General features: G+C 33.2%; 1 protein-coding gene across 1 annotated transcript; it reads right to left on the reverse strand.

Moving 5' to 3' along the window:
* Positions 1 to 1,771: 1,771 nt before the first annotated feature.
* Positions 1,772 to 10,164, reverse strand: LOC110733660 (RING-H2 finger protein ATL38-like). The gene is made up of 3 exons (XM_021913740.1): positions 9,531 to 10,164; positions 9,054 to 9,151; positions 1,772 to 2,824 (listed from the first exon to the last, which is right to left on the reverse strand). Exons 1-3 carry the CDS (start codon positions 9,696 to 9,698, stop codon positions 2,419 to 2,421), a joined length of 672 nt encoding a protein of 223 aa, XP_021769432.1. The 5' UTR covers positions 9,699 to 10,164; the 3' UTR covers positions 1,772 to 2,418.
* Positions 10,165 to 18,873: the final 8,709 nt, after the last annotated feature.

Genomic DNA, 18,873 nt, shown 5'->3' on the forward strand with positions numbered 1-18,873 from the left:
CTGATTGAGCAACATAGCGTAAGCTGACTTAGTAGAAAAAGAGACCTTTAAGTAAACAAAATCATCCATCGACTGACTAGAACGCTCCAAAGCCAGAATACGAAGCGCCGTAGAAGTATCAAACAGTTGGTGAACCAAAGTCGAATCCCACGCGTAAGAGCGCGAATTAATGATAGAAGAAACATAAGTCGGAAGAACCATCTCACCAGAGGTTGGATGAAAAATCAAAGGTTCCCCTGAAACCCAATTATCCTCAAGAATCTGAACCTGAGATCCTGAATCGACCTTCCATGCAATCTCGTCTGCTAGAGTCAACAAACTTGTCAGTAGACTGCGACAACCCCAAGAAGTACGCGGAATTGTGCGAGTCTGAAAAGAGCGAAGGGAAGGATACTTGGTCGTAAGTAACTTAGAGACCAAAAGCTGAGGGTGATGGTGAATACGTCGGGACGGGCTAAAAGAGCAGAATTGAAACTATTCATCCTACGAATACCTAAAGAGTATGATCCAAGAGATGGCTTGCACTGCAGCTTCAGACTATGAGTAAGGTAATCTCGATAATCATTCGAAGTTTTTGGACTGAACTAAACAAATGACTTTTGTAAGTTTATAACTTGACCTAACAGTCCGCAAAACTCCGATTAAAGAGCTGTTAAATTGTCACATATCTCGGGAGAAACTTGTAGAAATAACAAGAAATCATCTAAAAGAACAAGTGAGAAATCGAAGGAGCACCTCGAGAAATAGTAATCCCTCGAATAAGACTCTCTTTCGGCCTTTCGAAGCATAGCAGATGATGTGAGGCTGAAAAGCCGGCGAAGGATTCCCATTAACCAGCACCTGATAGTTGAAACACATTGACCGATGATGTGAATCCAATAAGGCGGGAACCCATACTCTTAAAGCAACCTAAACAGAAAATCCCGCCGAACTCTATCGTAAGCTTTGTTCATGTCCAACTTGATGGCCGCGAAAAATCTCTTTTTAGCTTTTGAGTTATTCATATACGAAATAACTTCATGAGCTATTAACGAATTGTCCGACAAAAGACGACCTAGGACAAAAGCATTTTGAAAGTCATCCACCAAACTTGGCAAAACTAATCGAAGCCGACAGTGAGGCACTTGGCAACGCATTTATAAATCACATTGCAAAGTCCTATCGCCGGAACTGAGTGATGACTTCCGGATCTCCCACCTTCAGAAGTAAGGCAAGGAAGGTGTGATTCCATTCTTTTAACATATAGCCATGAGCAAAGAAGTGTTGAACCGCCGAAACTACCGATGGACCAACACAAGACTAGTGAGACTTGAAAAGGCGGAAGGGAACCCGTCTGGACCAGGAGACTTATTATCATCAATACCAAAAATTGCATTTTGAATCTCTTCTGCAGAAAAAGGAACCATAAGAGATTGTTGTTGTGCAAGGGAGAGCGAAGGTAATTGTAAACTTTCCCACCAATCAGAACTGTGAGAAGTAGCAGAGTCTAGACTGAATAGAGATCCTTATAAAAATCCAAAGATAAAGACACTATACTTTCAAAGTCACGATGCCAAACGCCAGACTCAAACAAAAAATCTTATTCTGCCATCTTCTAGATTGAACCAACGAAAAAAGGGGGCGAGAATGAGAGTCACCTAAGGCATCCCATTTGATTTTTGCACGCTGACACCAGAAAAGATAAGCTGCTTGTGCCTCTGCAACTTTCTCATCCTTTGTAGTAATAAATAGACAACGATCAATACGGGAGGACAAGACCGAAGAAGCTTGCTAAACTTCCGATACCAAAGCATTCTTAATAAAAGGGGACATTGTATAAGAAGGTTTGTACAGGTTTTGCAACATTACGACAACCTCAGTAGTGCACAGCAAAACAGAGTCATTAGCCTCGTGTAAGGCATGGCAGATTCAAGGGATTCACAATTTCCATCTATGCACATATCTATACATTGCTATGTACACCATTGTTACTTCTAAATCCTATTTGTCAATCAGAACTATAAACTGAACACAGTCAGCACAATGATGAAAAACGATGGCACCTAAACTTGTACTAGAATTGCTACTCTCGAACAAGGAAACTAATGGAATTGTCACTGATGTTGTGCTAAGAGCATACATGCTACGTGGTCATAGACAGACGTGATATCCAAATACAGTACTGCCACCTAGCCGAACTTGTGGACATCAAATATCAGAAGGTGCTTGCTAACAGGTCTTTGCAGTGCTTGGCAATCATCAATCCTCCCATAACCTTGAACTAAATCGACAGAGAAGATATGTACAAAGCTATAGCCCATAAGAGGAGAAAAACCAGCTTCAAAGACTCCAAAAAAATCAAGCAATGTACTTGGTTGGCAACACTTTCACATTGATAACATGGAAGCCCTAAAGGATGCTGGAGAATTAGACCAACACCTATGGAAATGATGGGCTCTCTATATGCTTGTCGGTGGAATCTTTTATAATACCATTTTCTTCAGCTAACTGCGTGTTACCTCTTGTTGTTTGGATTCCAACACGAGACAACAGCTGGTCCTCTTGAATAGGATCTGGTCTATGAATTTCAGGAGTCGTTGATAAATATCTACAATGACGTGGGCTTATAGCTTGTAAACTGGTGTCAAGATGAGATCTAGAACTTGACATTAACTGCATGGATCGTTTCTTCTCACTAGTCTCACGCAATGAAATCCGGCAAACTGGGCAAGTGCAATGCTGCAGCAGCCATATATCTATGCACTTTATATGGAAGTAATGGCCACAGTAAGGGAGTATACGCAATACATCTTCTTTATGATATTCAGCCAAGCAAATCGAGCACCTACAAGAATAAATAGTCAAGTTAGTTCCATAAACGAGTGAAGTGACCAAGGCCAGAAAGAAATTAGGTAAATATCCACCACTTAATCTAGTAAGATTTGAAATCAATCAAATCAGAACAGAATACAAGCATGAAGGAATATTCAATGACGAATAAATCATGTACCATTGATAGTTAATACAATGGGTACACCTAGAATATGAAATATACTTGGAAGTTGCATAAGAATAAGGGTTTGCCCCAGTTGGGGTTAGAAAAAGGTCAGTGTATTACGCAGGTAAAAGAGGCATGAACTAATAAATTATACTAGTAAAACTTTAATTTCAATTTTAGAAATGGATGCATCTATTACTTGAGGCCCTGGTCATAATTTCAAATGAGAGTTCAGTGGAAGCCCTATAATATTTTACGCCTAGGTTATCATATTTCATCCACACATTCACAGTAATTATCTCTGAAACAATCAGTATTCCATCTTCAGGGACATACTAATGGAACTAAAACTTCAACCATTCCAATTTCTAGATTCCTCATCATTCACTTTTAACTTCAATAATCATTAGTTCCTCTCTCTCTCTCTATGCACACACACAGTGACACAGTTATTCTAAAGAAAATACGATAAATCTTAGGAGACATTTACAGTAGACTGTAAATCTGTGATTCATTGGTATACTCTGCACATTCACTTGCAACAGCTTTAATATTTCATACTTGCCTAATTTTTCTATTGATCCCTCAATCGGACTTCATTACTAGAGTTGCATAGCAACTTAAGTAACTCTTAGCTTGTAACAATTACTTAGTAAAATTCAATTGAATTTTATAGGTTTCAGAAAATATTTTCCGATATAAATCCTTGGAAGAATCAGTCGCCACTGATATGTTAAGTGGCAAATTCCATGTGGAGTAGTTTTGAAGCCATTACTAAGACAATCAATTATGATATTGTGGGACAGAAGAACAATTGTCAACAACCTAGTACATTCCAAAGGTTTGGCAACAAACTGATTAAATAAAAAAAGTCAACAAATGCTAGTAAATGCTTGATATGGGATTGATGGGAAGCTCACTGGCACCCAAGACTCCTAAAAGTAACCCATCACCATATAAAGTAAGAAAAGTATTGGGTGAGTTGGACTCTGTATATTATAAATAACACGTGCGGATTGTAAAAGGTTCTACAAATACAGAATTCGAAAGAGTGAGAGAAAAAAGAAAAAAAAAAGGAATACAAACTGAAAACAACAATCCAATTCCAAATCTAAAGTTGGCAAACAGTTTCACAATCAATTTGTAATTCTCTATCCTTCGGATGCATCCTTATTCTTCTGGTTTTCAGAAATTCGGTAATTTTCGGATGCATCCCTCTAGATTTGTTATGGTTTTGGAGGTGTTGTTGAGTGGAAAATCTAAATTGGACGCCATCTCACTTTATTCTTGTTAACATATTGATCTATGATGTGAATTTTAGAATATCTACCCATTTTTATTGTACACATTACCAAAAAAACCAAAAAAATGTAAAAATAAAAATTTTAACGTAACAAAATATAAATTAAACAAAATAATGAAGAAAAATTGACTATAAGAATAATATCAATCAATCAAAACCTTAATCCCATAAGTGGGGTTGGCTACATAAATCAAAGTGATTATTCCATATAGTTATCCACAAAAATCTTCCTCCAAGAATTTTTTTTAAAAAAAAGTCACTTTTATAATAGGAAAATTTGCAAATTGTAGCCATTTAAAGTTCGTATTTTGCAAATTGCAGCCATTTAAATTTTTTTTTGCAAATTGCAGCCCAAAAGTTCGTATAAATTGTAAATTGCAGCCTAATCCATTTTTTTCTTCGGTTTACATGTTGAAAAATCTTCACTTAAGGTTTTAGGGGTCATTTTAGCCTTAAGGGGCCCGAATTGAGCTCGGAATAAGCAAAAAAATAACATAAGTGTCTCATATTTACAGTTTCCCCGCAAATCGTTACACTTTTATTACGCAAAACGAGATACTTGCGTTATTTTTTGCTAATTCCGAACTAAATTCGGATCCCTAAGGGCTAAAATGGCCCCTAAAACCTTAATCGAAGATTTTTCAACTTGTAAACCGATGAAAAAGTTGAATCGGGCTGCAATTTACAATTTATATGAACTTTTGGGCTGCAATTTGCAAAAACAAATTTAAATGGCTGTAATTTGCAAAATACGAACTTTAAATGGCTGCAATTTGCAAATTTTCCTTTATAATATTAAATTGCAAAAGTTATAAAAAGGAATTATTATACAATATTACAGAAATAGAGATTCCAAGCGGGGTTAGTGTTCGAATATCATATTAGAATGCATTTCCCTTTTACATGATAATAAACTGTTTTCCAAAAAATAATATCAAAATTTATAAAAAAAAAAGCTGATATTATACACACCCTTCAAACTTTTATGTTCTATTCAATAAATTATTTTTGATACATAGTTTAAGAAAAATATTGAAAAAGGTTAGCGAGTGTTAGATAAAGTAGGATTAGTAAGAAAGAGAATGTATAAAGGTGGGTGGTAAAAAGTTGAACGAAGTAAGAAAGAATGTGCGGAATGTGTAATTATTCTGGGGTAAAAGGGGTAGGTAGGTAGAACAAAAAAAACTAACATAAAAGGACAGTAGGTAGCTAGAAAAAAAAAATAATGGAGGGAGTACTTAATAAATGACAATAAATGTCAAAATATTTTTATATAAAGTAATTATACTATTATTTAAAAATGACACTAGATTTTCAAAAGACGATATCAAACATCTAAAAACTAAAAAGGAACCTGAAAAACTTATATTAAACCCTAAAAATGTGAAATAAAAAATCAAGTATTTTAAGTGGTTCCATTTGTTGATGTTATGCTTCTAATTACTTATAATTAGTAGGTTGTTAGTTTCCTTAAATTTGGTGTTATTAGTCATGTTCGTATTTATTTAATCATAAGCATGTATGCAGTTTATTAGAAGTAGATTAAGTGGTACTAACTTAGCCACTTACTCCATAATTAGTTTCAGGATGATTTAGTAATGTTGACAATTTATATAATTAGTTGTTACCTTGTCTTTTCATGTGAATAGTCATGCAGTGATATTTTCAAATTGCATTCTTTTGCTTTCTAATCCCTAACAAAATTTGTATCAAGACATTCAATCTTGTGAGCCTTTAAAGGGAAAAATATAGCATATGTTTATCTTCCATCGTTTATCCAATGGCATCAAACAACTTTGGACTTCCTTTCCCATATTCAAATGAGAGAACTTTCATTCATGGGCTATCAAAATGAACTCATACTTTAAAGCCTTGAGCCTATGGGAAGGAATTGTGAGCGATGTACCCCCAACTCCTTTAACACAAGATCCATGTGCAGCCCAAAAAATAAAGCATGATGAAATAGAAGCAGCTATAGCAAAGCCACTTTTGTGTCTACTGATAGGGGTTGTGAAACTCCCAAAAAGGTAGGGGAGGAATTGAAGGGATTCGAGAGAAACGATCAAACTAGATTAATGCAAATCATAAATCTCAAGAGGGAAAGATATTGCGAGTGAAAAGAATTGTAAGTGTCAAAGAGTAAAAAAATTTACTAGCCAAAGAGCAGTGGACCGATGGATATGATTTTATTATTTTTACTCTCCCGAAAGGTACAAATCAAAAAACTCCTCCTTTGAGACAAAAAGGACCTAGCAAAGTTAACATGTGCGAGTTGAACAGTCTACTTCATGTTATGTATCAAGGAAATTCGTGGGAAATGAAGATGGTTAAAAGGTGAAAAGTGCACTATAAGACAAGTCCTTGTATCGAAAGGGGAAAGGAAAGACCCATAAATGTAACCATTGTCTCAAGGATGGTCACAAGGAAAAAGATTGTCAGCACAAAGGTAAGCCCAAATGCTTTAGATGTCATAAATTTGGCCGCTTGGCAACATATTGTTGGTTCCAAAATGATGAGCATGTATTTATGTCATCAGATAATGAATAGAAGTTCTTAATAATGAAGTTATGCTTCAAATTAATCACAACTAGTGGGTAGTTATTTTCCTTATTTTTAAATCATTAAGCATGTGTTCAATAATGAGAAGTGGATAAAAATTGGTGACACTAACTTAGCCAATTACTCCATGTTTCTTGCATTAGTTGCTTAAATTTAACATGATTTATTTTTCTTGGGAGCTTATAATTCCATATCAATCGTTGTGAATGAGAATGCAGTGAATTTTCTTTAATAGATTTAATGCCTGTTGCATACTTATTTTAGCAAAATTGTCATTTAAAACAAAACTAGACATCAAACGATGATATCAGACATCAATAAAGAAAAACACAAAAAAAGACACCAAAATATAAACATCATTTTTATGACGTCCAAAATCTTGTATTAAATGTCATTGCATCTAAATTTCAAAATTGAAATGTTCATAAATTCACACAAAATCTCAAATTGTCTAAAGTGTAATTAACCAATACTAAATAAAAGTTATTAATCAGGTGAGCTCTAAGCAAACACTAGAGAAATTCATGTATATCATTTCACATTATGAGGTACCTAGGCCACCCATAGTTGTCGACATCCAACTTTCACTTTATATTTTTCTCAAAGTGAAATCAATAAATAATATTACAACTACAGCAATCTTATAATAGTGAAGTAATGTTATACTTCCCCCGTTCTAGACAATTATACCCTCTAAAATATTTATTTATTTATTTTTCCTTGTTAATGTTAATTGCATTTTTTTTAACTCTTAAGTATATTATGATGATGTTTATATCCCTACAAAATATTGTTTACTTTGTATCATTAATACTACCAAAAACTAAAGTTGTAACATAATGTCAAACCCAAAAAAACTCTCCAGCTGCCCTAGTTATACTGAATGGATGATGAAATTGAAAGATCTAAGGGGGGAAAAAAACCTTTAACAATAAAATTAGCATGATTTGTCTTTAGCAAGGTTTCATATGATTATCATTATTCCTTTTTAATCTTCTTACTTTCTGTTTTGGTACATTCTATTTTGATCTTCTTATTTTTATATTATTCTTTTTATGGTAAAGAAAATCTCCACTTTTATCACTCCTTACCCGCCCACATGGTCCACATAAATTTATTTCATAATACCAAGTTTCTATAGAACTTTCTACCCAACTTTCACTTACTACTTCATTTTATATGAAGAATAAGTAAGAAAATAATAAATTATTTTTTTAAAAAAAGAGGGAATAATAGTTACATTCTAGTTAATCCCTAAGCGATGCTAGACTTATAATAACCAATATGAGAAATATGACAACCTATTCACTAAATATGAAGGAGCAATTTTTTATATTTATTCATAATAGCATTGAGAAAATTTATTTTGAAGTCCAATGTATAATACTTCAATGTATAATCTATAACATTGAGAAAAAAAATTATTTTGGAAGGAGAAACAACAATAAATAAAATAATCCATTTTTATCCACTTATTGAAGTTCAATGTATAATATTAAAAAAAAAAATCAATGTACAACAGCTGAACAATTTCCTAAAATATAGGAAAAGGACAAAAGAAATAAAAAGACTTCCTAAATTGAATTGCTTTAGGTAAATCTAAGGAGAAGAAAAAAGAAATAGCTTTGACAAGATATTAAAATTTAAGCACATATTGCTTTAGTATAGGTATATATAGCAATAAAACCTAGTGCCAAAGAATCTATTAAAAACTCAAAGCTAATTGCAAGGTTATCATTATTGCCTATCCTTTTTGCTCAACTCTGATTCAAATAAGATGAACAATTAAATTGATTGACCAGTCTGATTAAATCAGATTAGATTCAAAACATAATAATTGGGATGTGAAACCTGTGATATCCGGTATTGATGCATTGCTCACCCCACTTATCAAACAAACTGAGTATATAGCAAGAGTGTTTGGAAATGGAGCACTAAGTCTAATAGTCTAAAGAGGTATATAATGTTTCAAATTCCGAAATCGGTCACCAGTAAAACCACAAGAATTAGCAAACACAAAGGAAAGTTTTGTACTCATATCACTATAAAGAACCCTTGTTTCAATAGGATATACAAATGATGGAAATCTAATTGCAAGAGAACTCAATGGTAAATCTTTATGATGTCATCAATCTCCAAAATTTAAACATAAAAAAACAAGCAAAAATATCCCAGTTACAGACAAAAAAAAAATCATAAAATTAAAGAGCTTACTGTCCACTTTCAGCCGAGGAAAAATAAGCGTCACCGTACTTTTTCGCCGGGAAATTGGCAACAATCGGAGGGTCAACACCGTGCACCCCCCGCTCCAACTGCAAACAAAAAAGGATGTTTATTCATCTGTTTATAATTTTCATCTAATTAATCAAGCAAATTGAACAAATTATTCCAATCATCAATCAAATATTTTAAACAAAGTCATAAGCTTAAACATTTTCAACCCAAAAGAGTACTATAAACCAATCATGGTCTAAAATTCATTTACTCAAAATAGTAAGTAAAAAAAATCCACAATGATTGAAAAAGCAAGACTCCTTTTGAATGAAAGAAAGACATACTCATGCCAAAACCCAATATCTAGTCAACTTCAGATGCGACGATGTTACTCGAAATCCGACACTTCAAATCAATGAATGAATGATTAATATACAAATCAAAACAAAAAAAGGAGGGAAAAAGATGTTTGCTTACAGTACTGAGATTAGATCTAGACGACGCAAAATGGCGACGGAAATTTCGACGAGAAGCGCGTAATTGAATCCGAGCACAGATGAGTCTAGTACAAATGAACACTATAAACAAAGTGCTAACTACAAATCCAATCACTGTCATAACCAAATTTGTTTTTGCAGATGCCATTTTTTTATTCTTCAAATTGATTCTTTTCCAGTTCAAAATTCTCTACCACGAAGAAGAATTTTGGTCAGTTCTCCATTTTTATCAATTCGATTGCTAAAAACCCTAATTAAGAAAAGGGGTGCTTGATTTCTGCAGCAGAATTCATCGGTAAAACTGTGGATGAAATTAGCACAAAAAAGGGATCATAAAAAAAAACAAACAAGCAAGAAATTCGAATAATTGTGATGATACTAAATCAAAATCAAAGGGGAAGAATCTTAGAGGTTGAACAAAGTGGAAGTTGTGTTGAGTAGAAAGTAGAGTTGACGAAATGAGGAAATATAATTAAGTTGTCAATTGTAAGCTTTTTTGTAAGCTTAGCAACGGTTTCTACTACTTAGGCTTGCGCATAAACAAACACAATTGTGAATTGGAGAGTAGATTATGATTAAATTTTGGGAATTTCTAAGGGTTAACCATGTGCAATTGACTTTTCGCATATTAAATTCAGGTATAATTTTACAATAGCTTAATATATCAGATACTAGGTGTGAAGCCCGTGCAATGCACGGGTTAATTTATACTTCCTCCGTTCTTTATTACTTGACCCGCTTTGACTTTTACACTATTCATCATCCCTCCTTTGACCGTCTTTTGTAAATACTATGTAAGGAAAAACATATTCATGTATGATCTTTTTGGATTCGTCTCAATAAGTACTATCATAATATATAACTTTTATAATTTTTACTTATGGAGAATTTAAGTTATTGATCATCAAAGTTTTGCATTGACAAGCGTGATAAAAGAAACAGGTCAAGTAAAAAAGAACAGAGAAAGTATTTTTTTATTATTTTTTGAAATATTATTATTATTACTACTCCGTATTATTATTTTGTATTATTATTTTTATTATTAATTTGTTTGGATATTATTTTTTGAAGGAAACACTTGTATTGATTATTTTAATTAATTTACTTAAAAATATGCTCTCGTGTTTTTTTTCCGACAAAAAAAATTAATTAAAAATTAAATAGGTTTATTTGACTCAACTATTTCTTTAGTACCACCAGTATATGTTCCAAGTACTTGCACATGTATTAAAGTATAGCTAATCCTACTCCAATCCATATTTCCGTGTACATCAATTAAGAATTATCGGTAGTAACACACTAACAAACTAATGGTAATAAATTTATCCCTAATTTTAAATTATATGTTATTCAGTAATAATAAAAAATGAATAGATAGAAAAATAATTAGTAAAATAATAAACAACAATAAACTAAAATTACCATTAAACTCTTTCACCATCGTTGACGTTATTATAATAGGAAAAGGTTTAGTGAAATCATTGAGTTGGTTTTCTGTTTTGTATACTCAGTAAAAACTTTATTCCAAAGCTTAATTTGTACTCGTTTCCCCCTAATTACAAAAAAAAATATTAGATACACATTAAATAAATATACGTAAGAAGAATTATTTTAAAAAATTAAAAAAAAACATACATACCATTTATCTTCTATTTCGATAGAATCACCAATTTCGTTTACAACCATACCTACTACGTCTAATATAAAAGTACAACACTGAAATATTAGAAAAAATAAAATTGATATAAAACAATCTATACATTTAGATAAAATAAACCAATATATTTACCGGGAAGTGAATAATTGTTGCGAAATTGATCTAAAGAATGTAATTGTATAAAATCAAATTTATGCATTGGTATTTTTTCATCATCTCCAATAGCTCGGACAATAGTGTTTTGAAAAAATTGAATCATTATTTTGTTGTCACTGACAATGCGATATTGATTCTTATTTGGAACGACTGAAAAGTATCTAATGGTGTAAACTTTTCCTTCAATCAATTTCGGACGAAAGGGTTGAACAAAGTTAGATTTTATTGAGGCGTGAATGTAATCACCCTGTAATTAAAAATAAGAAATTAAGTTATTAGTTATAATAAAAACTAAAGAGGTTCAATTAAAAATTTAATAGAGGTCAATATTTTATAAGAAATACCTCCTCGTCCAATAGGACCATATCCAAACTTATTAAGCTATCTAGTTTGCGAAAATTCAATACGTCAAACAGGCGAGAAACACGTACTTTGATTTTCCAATCAGTTTTGCTTTAATTTAATTCTCTAATTAAATTTGATCCGTATGTAAAAACAAAAAACAAACATAAATCCCAAAATAAACACAATGTACGTAACAAATACAAGTATAAATTTTTTTTAAAAAGCTAAGCGGAATTTTGTTGGTGATGTATGATGCGTCAATTTCTAATGGTAGGTATCACAAATTTTACTTTAATTACAATTAACGAATAATTTATAATTATTATTGTAAGCACCATCAAAATTTATCGTATAATGGTAGATATGTTATTTTATTGGGTTATTATTAAAATAAATTTTATCTTATATTGATAGTTATGATTATCAAATCCTAATATTGAAAATTATGATATTTTATTTTGGATTAGGTCCATTATAAATAGATTTTTAAATTAAACCACATGTTATTAAATTATAACATGAGTTTTATACATCACATGACGTCAAAACTAACGTCTAATTTAAACATGGCAAAGTAATTTATGAATCATAATTTTTTGTATGGTCAGTCAACAACCAATACAAAACTTACATGCATGATGAAATCAAGCCATATTTTATAATGATATTTATTATCATAGAATTGTAAATATGATCTTTTATGATAAAATCTTTAATGTGAAAAGATAGTTTTTTATTTTTTTTAATGATTTAAGATAATTATCTACATGGCATTAAAATCAGAGATATATCGAATCTAATTCATCACTTTTATCTAGGTGGCGTGTGAATTTTTTTAATTCTTATTGGTCGAAAATATACCTTTGCTTACATGACGCTCCCAATGCTCTCCAAAAATGTCTACTTTATTTATATATATTAGATTTTGTATTTAACTCATATCTTATGTGGGACATATTAGCCTTATTTGGCAATTGATTGTTGGCTTCTCTTGACTGGTCTTAAGTCCTGTTCACTTTACCTTTAAAAAAATAATACGAAATATTTAATACAAATAATTTCAGTTCAGCAAAAATAATTTCATTTCAATAAAATAATTTCAGTAAACTTAAAGAATAAATATAATAGAAAATCAGTAAAAAAAAATAATTTCATTTCACTAAAAATAGTTTAAGTTCAGTAAAAATAATTTCAACTCAGTAAAAATCATATCAGTTCAACAAAAATAAAATAGGGCCTTAGAGGTGTCAATTTAGATGTTCGGGTCGTCAGGACAATTTTTAAAGTTGAGTTATATTAAATTATTATGTCCATGCGAGTCGAATTCTAAATTGGATATTTTTTGGGTCGATGGTCAGGTCATGTGTACTTTTAACACCTCTAGTTGGTCTATCTAGTTGTTTGTATTAGCTTTTGATAATGGTTATTTTACAAAAAATAAATAAAATAAAAACAAAAAATTACCTTTAAGGGCATTGATATCTTTATTTGTTACATGTTTTTCGTGCTATATATGATTTTTATTGCTTTATTTGTTTAATCACAATACTGCAGGCTAATAAAGAATGGTATTTAAATATCACGCCTAAGAAGATAATTATGGACAACTAGTTAGGATCTCAATAATTATGTTGCTTAATCAAGTGATCACATTATTAGTAATTACATGTGCATTAAATATACAATCGACTTAACATAATCTAGTTTGGTGTAAATTGAATAATTGTTTGTTTGTCTTTTTAATTGCTAATAATACATGTTATTGACAAGAGGAAAATGTATGTCGTTATCTACCCTTCCCCCAAGTCAAACTAAATTTGTAAACACCTAACCAACCTTATATGAATATAGGGCAAGTTAAGGGTCGATCCCTAGGGAATGCAATGATGAAAACTAGAGTCTAAGTCAAGCTACCTCGATGATGGAGTTGAGATTATGGTTGGCACTATGGTAAACTAAAACAAGTCTAATCAAGTAAATCAAAGGTCTAAACACTAGCGATATGGGTTCCACATGCAAGTTCAATGATAATGCTAGTTTAGAGCTCAATCAATTAATTCAAGTATTGCAATGGACAAACAATAGTAGCAATCAAGAGAGTTCAAATGTTATCTCCTATAGGCCAATCTAGGAGTCACTATGAAAGGCAAATCAAGAAGAATCACAAGCAAACCCAATCAATTAGAGCAACTTTTAAATCAATTGTTCATGTCATTAAGAGTTGCAATGCAATCTAGATTAATCTTATAGGTTGATCACTCCTAGTCTAATCAATCACATGCAAAACTATGTCAACCAATTTAATTGCAACAAATCAATCAATCAAAGAGCATCAACTAGCAATTTCATTAATCAAACATGCTTCCCCCTTTCCCTAGCAACTAATCTACTCACTAATCATGGTGAAATTCAAGAACAAATAACTAGAAATTGCATTGATCATCATTCTATATCAAAATCTAAGAGAAATCAAAATATTCAACAATATAAAATTCAAATCCAAAGAAAAAAAACAAGCAACAAGCATAAATCAAATAGCAAGTAAGTAAGAGATGAAAGAAGGAAGAGATTCTCACTAATATTGATGATTGAAAATGAAGAAATCCAAACTTGATTGATCAAATGTTGAGTTACAAATCCAAAACCAAAAACTTCTCTCTAACTTCTCTCTAAATTCTCTCTCTAAAACTAAGCTAATGAAATATTATCAAAAAGTTGGTTTCAAAAAGGAATTACAATTCTATTTATAAGCAAAGAAGAAACCGGCAAATCCTGCGCCCTCTCCCGATGAACCCGCGGCCGCGGAGAAATGGGTACGGAACCCTCCGCGGGCTATCTGGGCAACACCCGCGCCCGCGGCAGTATAAACCCGCGCCCGCGGCTAATCTCCTGCTCCCAAAACTCAATCAGGGGGCCGCAGTCTCTCTGAGACGGAGCGCCCTCTCCAAGTTTCCCGCGCCCGCGGAGAGCCCGCGGGGCAACCGCGGGAAGTTCCTGCCAAAATCTGGCCATTTGTGCTTCTTGAGCCCGCGCCCGCAGCTTCACTGACCCGCGCCCGCGGTCTGCTGGCAATACCTTGGAGACCTCTCCGAGGCCTCTCCAAGGCCTCTCTAAGCCCTCTCTAGCCAAATGCTTCTTCATTGCTTGGTCATTAAGATCCCAACTTGATTCCTTTGCAAAGATGATTCTTCAAGTACCTACACAAGAAAACAAAGAAAGGAAATAAAAGGGAAAAAGAGCCAAATAAAAGGAAAACACGAGAAAAACACGAGAACCATAAAGAAAAGAGGAGAAAGAGAATACTAAAGGAAAAAGGACCAAAAATAAGAGAAGAAAGCATGAAAAAGGGAAATAAATAACCCTAAAAGACTACCCTATGAGTGCCATAAATGACACTCATCAGTTATACGGACACAATTGACTTCCTAACTCAATTTTGTACGTTAATCCTCGAATATCCTGTTGTGTTAGGAGCATTAAGGAGTCAGCGGCAATCTCATGGTTTTTGAATGGGTTGTATAGCTTCATGGATTAGTAATCGTGGTTGTCTTTGTCCCTTTGTTAAAATTCATCAATGGTTTGCAAGTTCCTTAAAAACTTGTTGGTAACACCCTACTTGTCCTTTTTTATTCAATGTAAATTCCGCATCTTCCTACAATTTCCAAGCACATTCACACGTGCTAAGGTAGGCGCTTTTCTACGACTCCCACAATTTGATAACTCCACTATATATAGGGATTATTCCTAACTAACCATCAATTTGAGTGATTGGTATTTAGTTTGGACGTGGATGAGATTTTAAAGACTCTTAACATTTATTTTTGCAATTGATTTGATATAATTGCATATGCATCCACATCCACGATTGGAGCTATCCTCCAAACCGTGTCGACTTAACTTAACCAATTTTTCCACATGGGTATGTGTATACCTATGTGGTTAGCCAAGGCAATAAGGGTTCGTTTTAGATTTTAAATCCACCAAGCCATGAAGTCAATTTCAATTTCATCATAAACTCGCAGAGCCGTCCGTATGCATATGCCCTCAAGGAAGGCCACCTTGCTACGTACCCAAACTCTCAACCATGCTACCTTTTAATACCAAAATATGTTGACCATTGGTATATATGAACATAGAATAAAGACTCAAGGTTGCCAACTTAATTGGATCACATGTGACTATGTACTTGTGTGTTTATATTTTATTCATTTTTTTTTTGTAACCATCAAAATCCAGTAGAGTTTAAGAAGTCATCTTCTAATTTTGAGTCAACCCGAATTTTTATTTTCACTAGGGTGGTTTATGCGCGCTACGCGCGCGTTGCTAGTTTGAAGTATAAGGTGTAATTCTTGCTTTGAGGTGTGGCAATATGGGGGGTTTTCTTTTTTGTTTTTCAAGGAGGTTATGAGTTTAAACAGAAATTTTTCATGGGCATTTTTAATAAAAATTGTTAATGATGATTTAGGTAGGTGAAAAAATGAAGTGTGTTTGTAGAGACCTGATTGTGTCTCCCCAAAAACCAAACCCAGTGATAAATATCTTTCACGTTATTGATTATCATATGAGGTGAAAATGTGAAAAGTCTTGTGATGCGGTCGTTTTAAGAAAATTACTTCTTTCTGTTTTCAAAAATATTTTTTTCGTACTCTATTCATAGAAAATGTCCAGTTTAGTTTGGTCCATGATAAGGGTCCAATAATAGTGTATTTAGATTGGGCTCATAAAGAGCTTTCCAACGATATATTATAAGCCCAATTTTGATAAATAATGAGGAAGTTATGACCAAAATATTAAATTGGGCCTGAAATGATTTTTATATGGTCCAATGATCAAGTGGAGGGCCCATTAATTAATATACCTAAAATCAGTAGTGTAGACACCCATTTGTGTCTCCCCAAAACCAAACCCAGTGATGAGTACCTTTCGCGTCGAATCGTAATCGAATGAAGTGAAAGTGTGGAAAGTCTAGTGTTGCGGATAGTTTTAATTTCTTTTCTCTTCTCTCTGTTTTTGAAAACTTATTTTTAAGAAAATAGCCAATCCAGTTTGGTTGGTCCATGATATGGGTCCAATAGTAATGTAGTTGGATGGGGTTTGACAAGAGCTTTCCAACGATATATTATAAGCCCAATTTCGATGAATATTGAGGAAGTTATGGCCAATTTACTAAACTGGGTCTGGTTTGAGCCTTATATACGGCCCAATGATCTAGGGGAGGGCCTAATATAGATTTATCATTCCTAATGCAATTAGGAATGATTTTAGTTTTCTAGATTCTTCTAGAAGGTTCTTTTCATTCCTAATTCAATTAGCATTGATAAATTGACTTTTGTTGACTTTTCAGAGTTTTAATTAAAATCAAAGAGCATTTTTGAGGGAAATACGATTTTATCCTCCTGTACGACAATTTTTATCCGATTTTAAGAAAACGAGTGATTTTCTGAATCAGCGCCAAACGCCAGCTGTAGCGCCTGGCGCTACGCTTGGCGCCTGACGCTAATGTTGGCGTCTGGCGCCAATAGCCAGCGTTGGCGCTGGTTTAGTTTTACATGCGCCAGAAACTCTGTTTTGATATTTTATCTTTTTGGCTGATTTTCTTTATAAATAACGTCGTAAAAACTCCGTTTTCATTCACCAACTCTCATCAAGATTCTCTTGATTACTATCTTTCTCTCTTTTCTAAACTAGCTTCTCTCAAATATAAAAATTCCGCATTCATTAGATCTAGATACACCTAGCCATATTCGAAGTTGCCTTCATCCTAGACGTGAAAGGTTTAATTTCTGAGGGTTTGGTCCCAAATCTCTATTTCAATTATTTAATTATTGTTTGTTTATTATTTTCCTTGAAGTTACTAACGTGTGTATTTTGTTATTAGAAAGAGGTACGAGACATCAAAGTAAGTACTTTAATGGTTTTTATTGATGTTATGATATAGAAATCATGTTTAGGTTGTTATTATGATATTCCTAGTATCATGTCTAGGGTAACTTTAATACTAAATATGATTGTTACGATGCCTTTTATGTTCTTCCTAACATTTATTATTGTTAGTATCATGTTAAGGTTAAAGATTTGATTTTTAATGTTTAGTGACATGCTAGGGTTTATTATTAATCTTGTTAGTATCATGCCTAGGATCTTGCTATTATTATGCTTTAACATGATTATGATTATTTTTTAATTATTATTATTATGATTATTATAATTGTTATGATTATTGATTAGGGGATTTTTATCCACCAAGCGCCGTTTGACAAGTGGACCAACCAGGTTCCGCCACGCGTCCTCCACGGACCACTTAAGACACGCCACGTGTCCACCCATGCCAAATGGGACAACCGGCCATCAAGGCCCATTTCAGTCTAGAAGCCCGTTCGGCCCTAGGTTTACCTTAAACCTAGAGAGTTGCACGCTTCCCAAGGCTATAAATACTCGATTAATCCTCATTAATCAAGGGACCGAATAATTGACAGAACACACTAATAACCGGCTGATCTCGCTAGCAAAGCAGATTACCTACATTAAATACTCTCACCTGGAGAGACCTTATTACTTTAATTTCTGTATTAATTACTCCTTAATCAGGTACTAACTTGACCGTTGGAGGCGGAGCTCTCAGGAGTCTCCGTTATTTTGCAGGTACAGGCGTCCGGTTCCAGTCTCGGAATTGTAACTCTCCCGCAGGACATCAGAAAACCCCGAAACAATTATGATTATAATTTTTATATTATGATTATTATGTTGCTTGATATTTATTGTTATTGCTTGATCACACCTTTTATGCATGTTTAAAGGGAATCGGTACTTGTAATCACGCTTAATAAGATAATTAATAATCTTGTTTAGGGTTAATATGATTATAATTCAAGTGATCGCCAATAATAGATTTATTTGTGCATTAAATTCAACCAACATAGATAAACAGGTTTAGGGTTAATCCTATTGATTGCATGTTAGTCAGAAAGCGCACATGAATACGATCAGAATAAAGTAGAGGCCTATTATTAGGGCAGATTCAATCTCTTTTAGGTTGGATTTGTACCTTCATCCCCGAACCCTTATTTGGTTCAAGACCTTATGGAGTTGACGATCTCTTGGATCGTTAAGGGGTGTAACCTTCACCTCGTGAACAGTTTACAAGTTCCTAAAACTTGTTGGCGAC

This window comes from Chenopodium quinoa, unplaced genomic scaffold (genome assembly GCF_001683475.1).
Source record: "Chenopodium quinoa cultivar QQ74 unplaced genomic scaffold, ASM168347v1, whole genome shotgun sequence".
Lineage (NCBI taxonomy): Eukaryota > Viridiplantae > Streptophyta > Magnoliopsida > Caryophyllales > Amaranthaceae > Chenopodium > Chenopodium quinoa.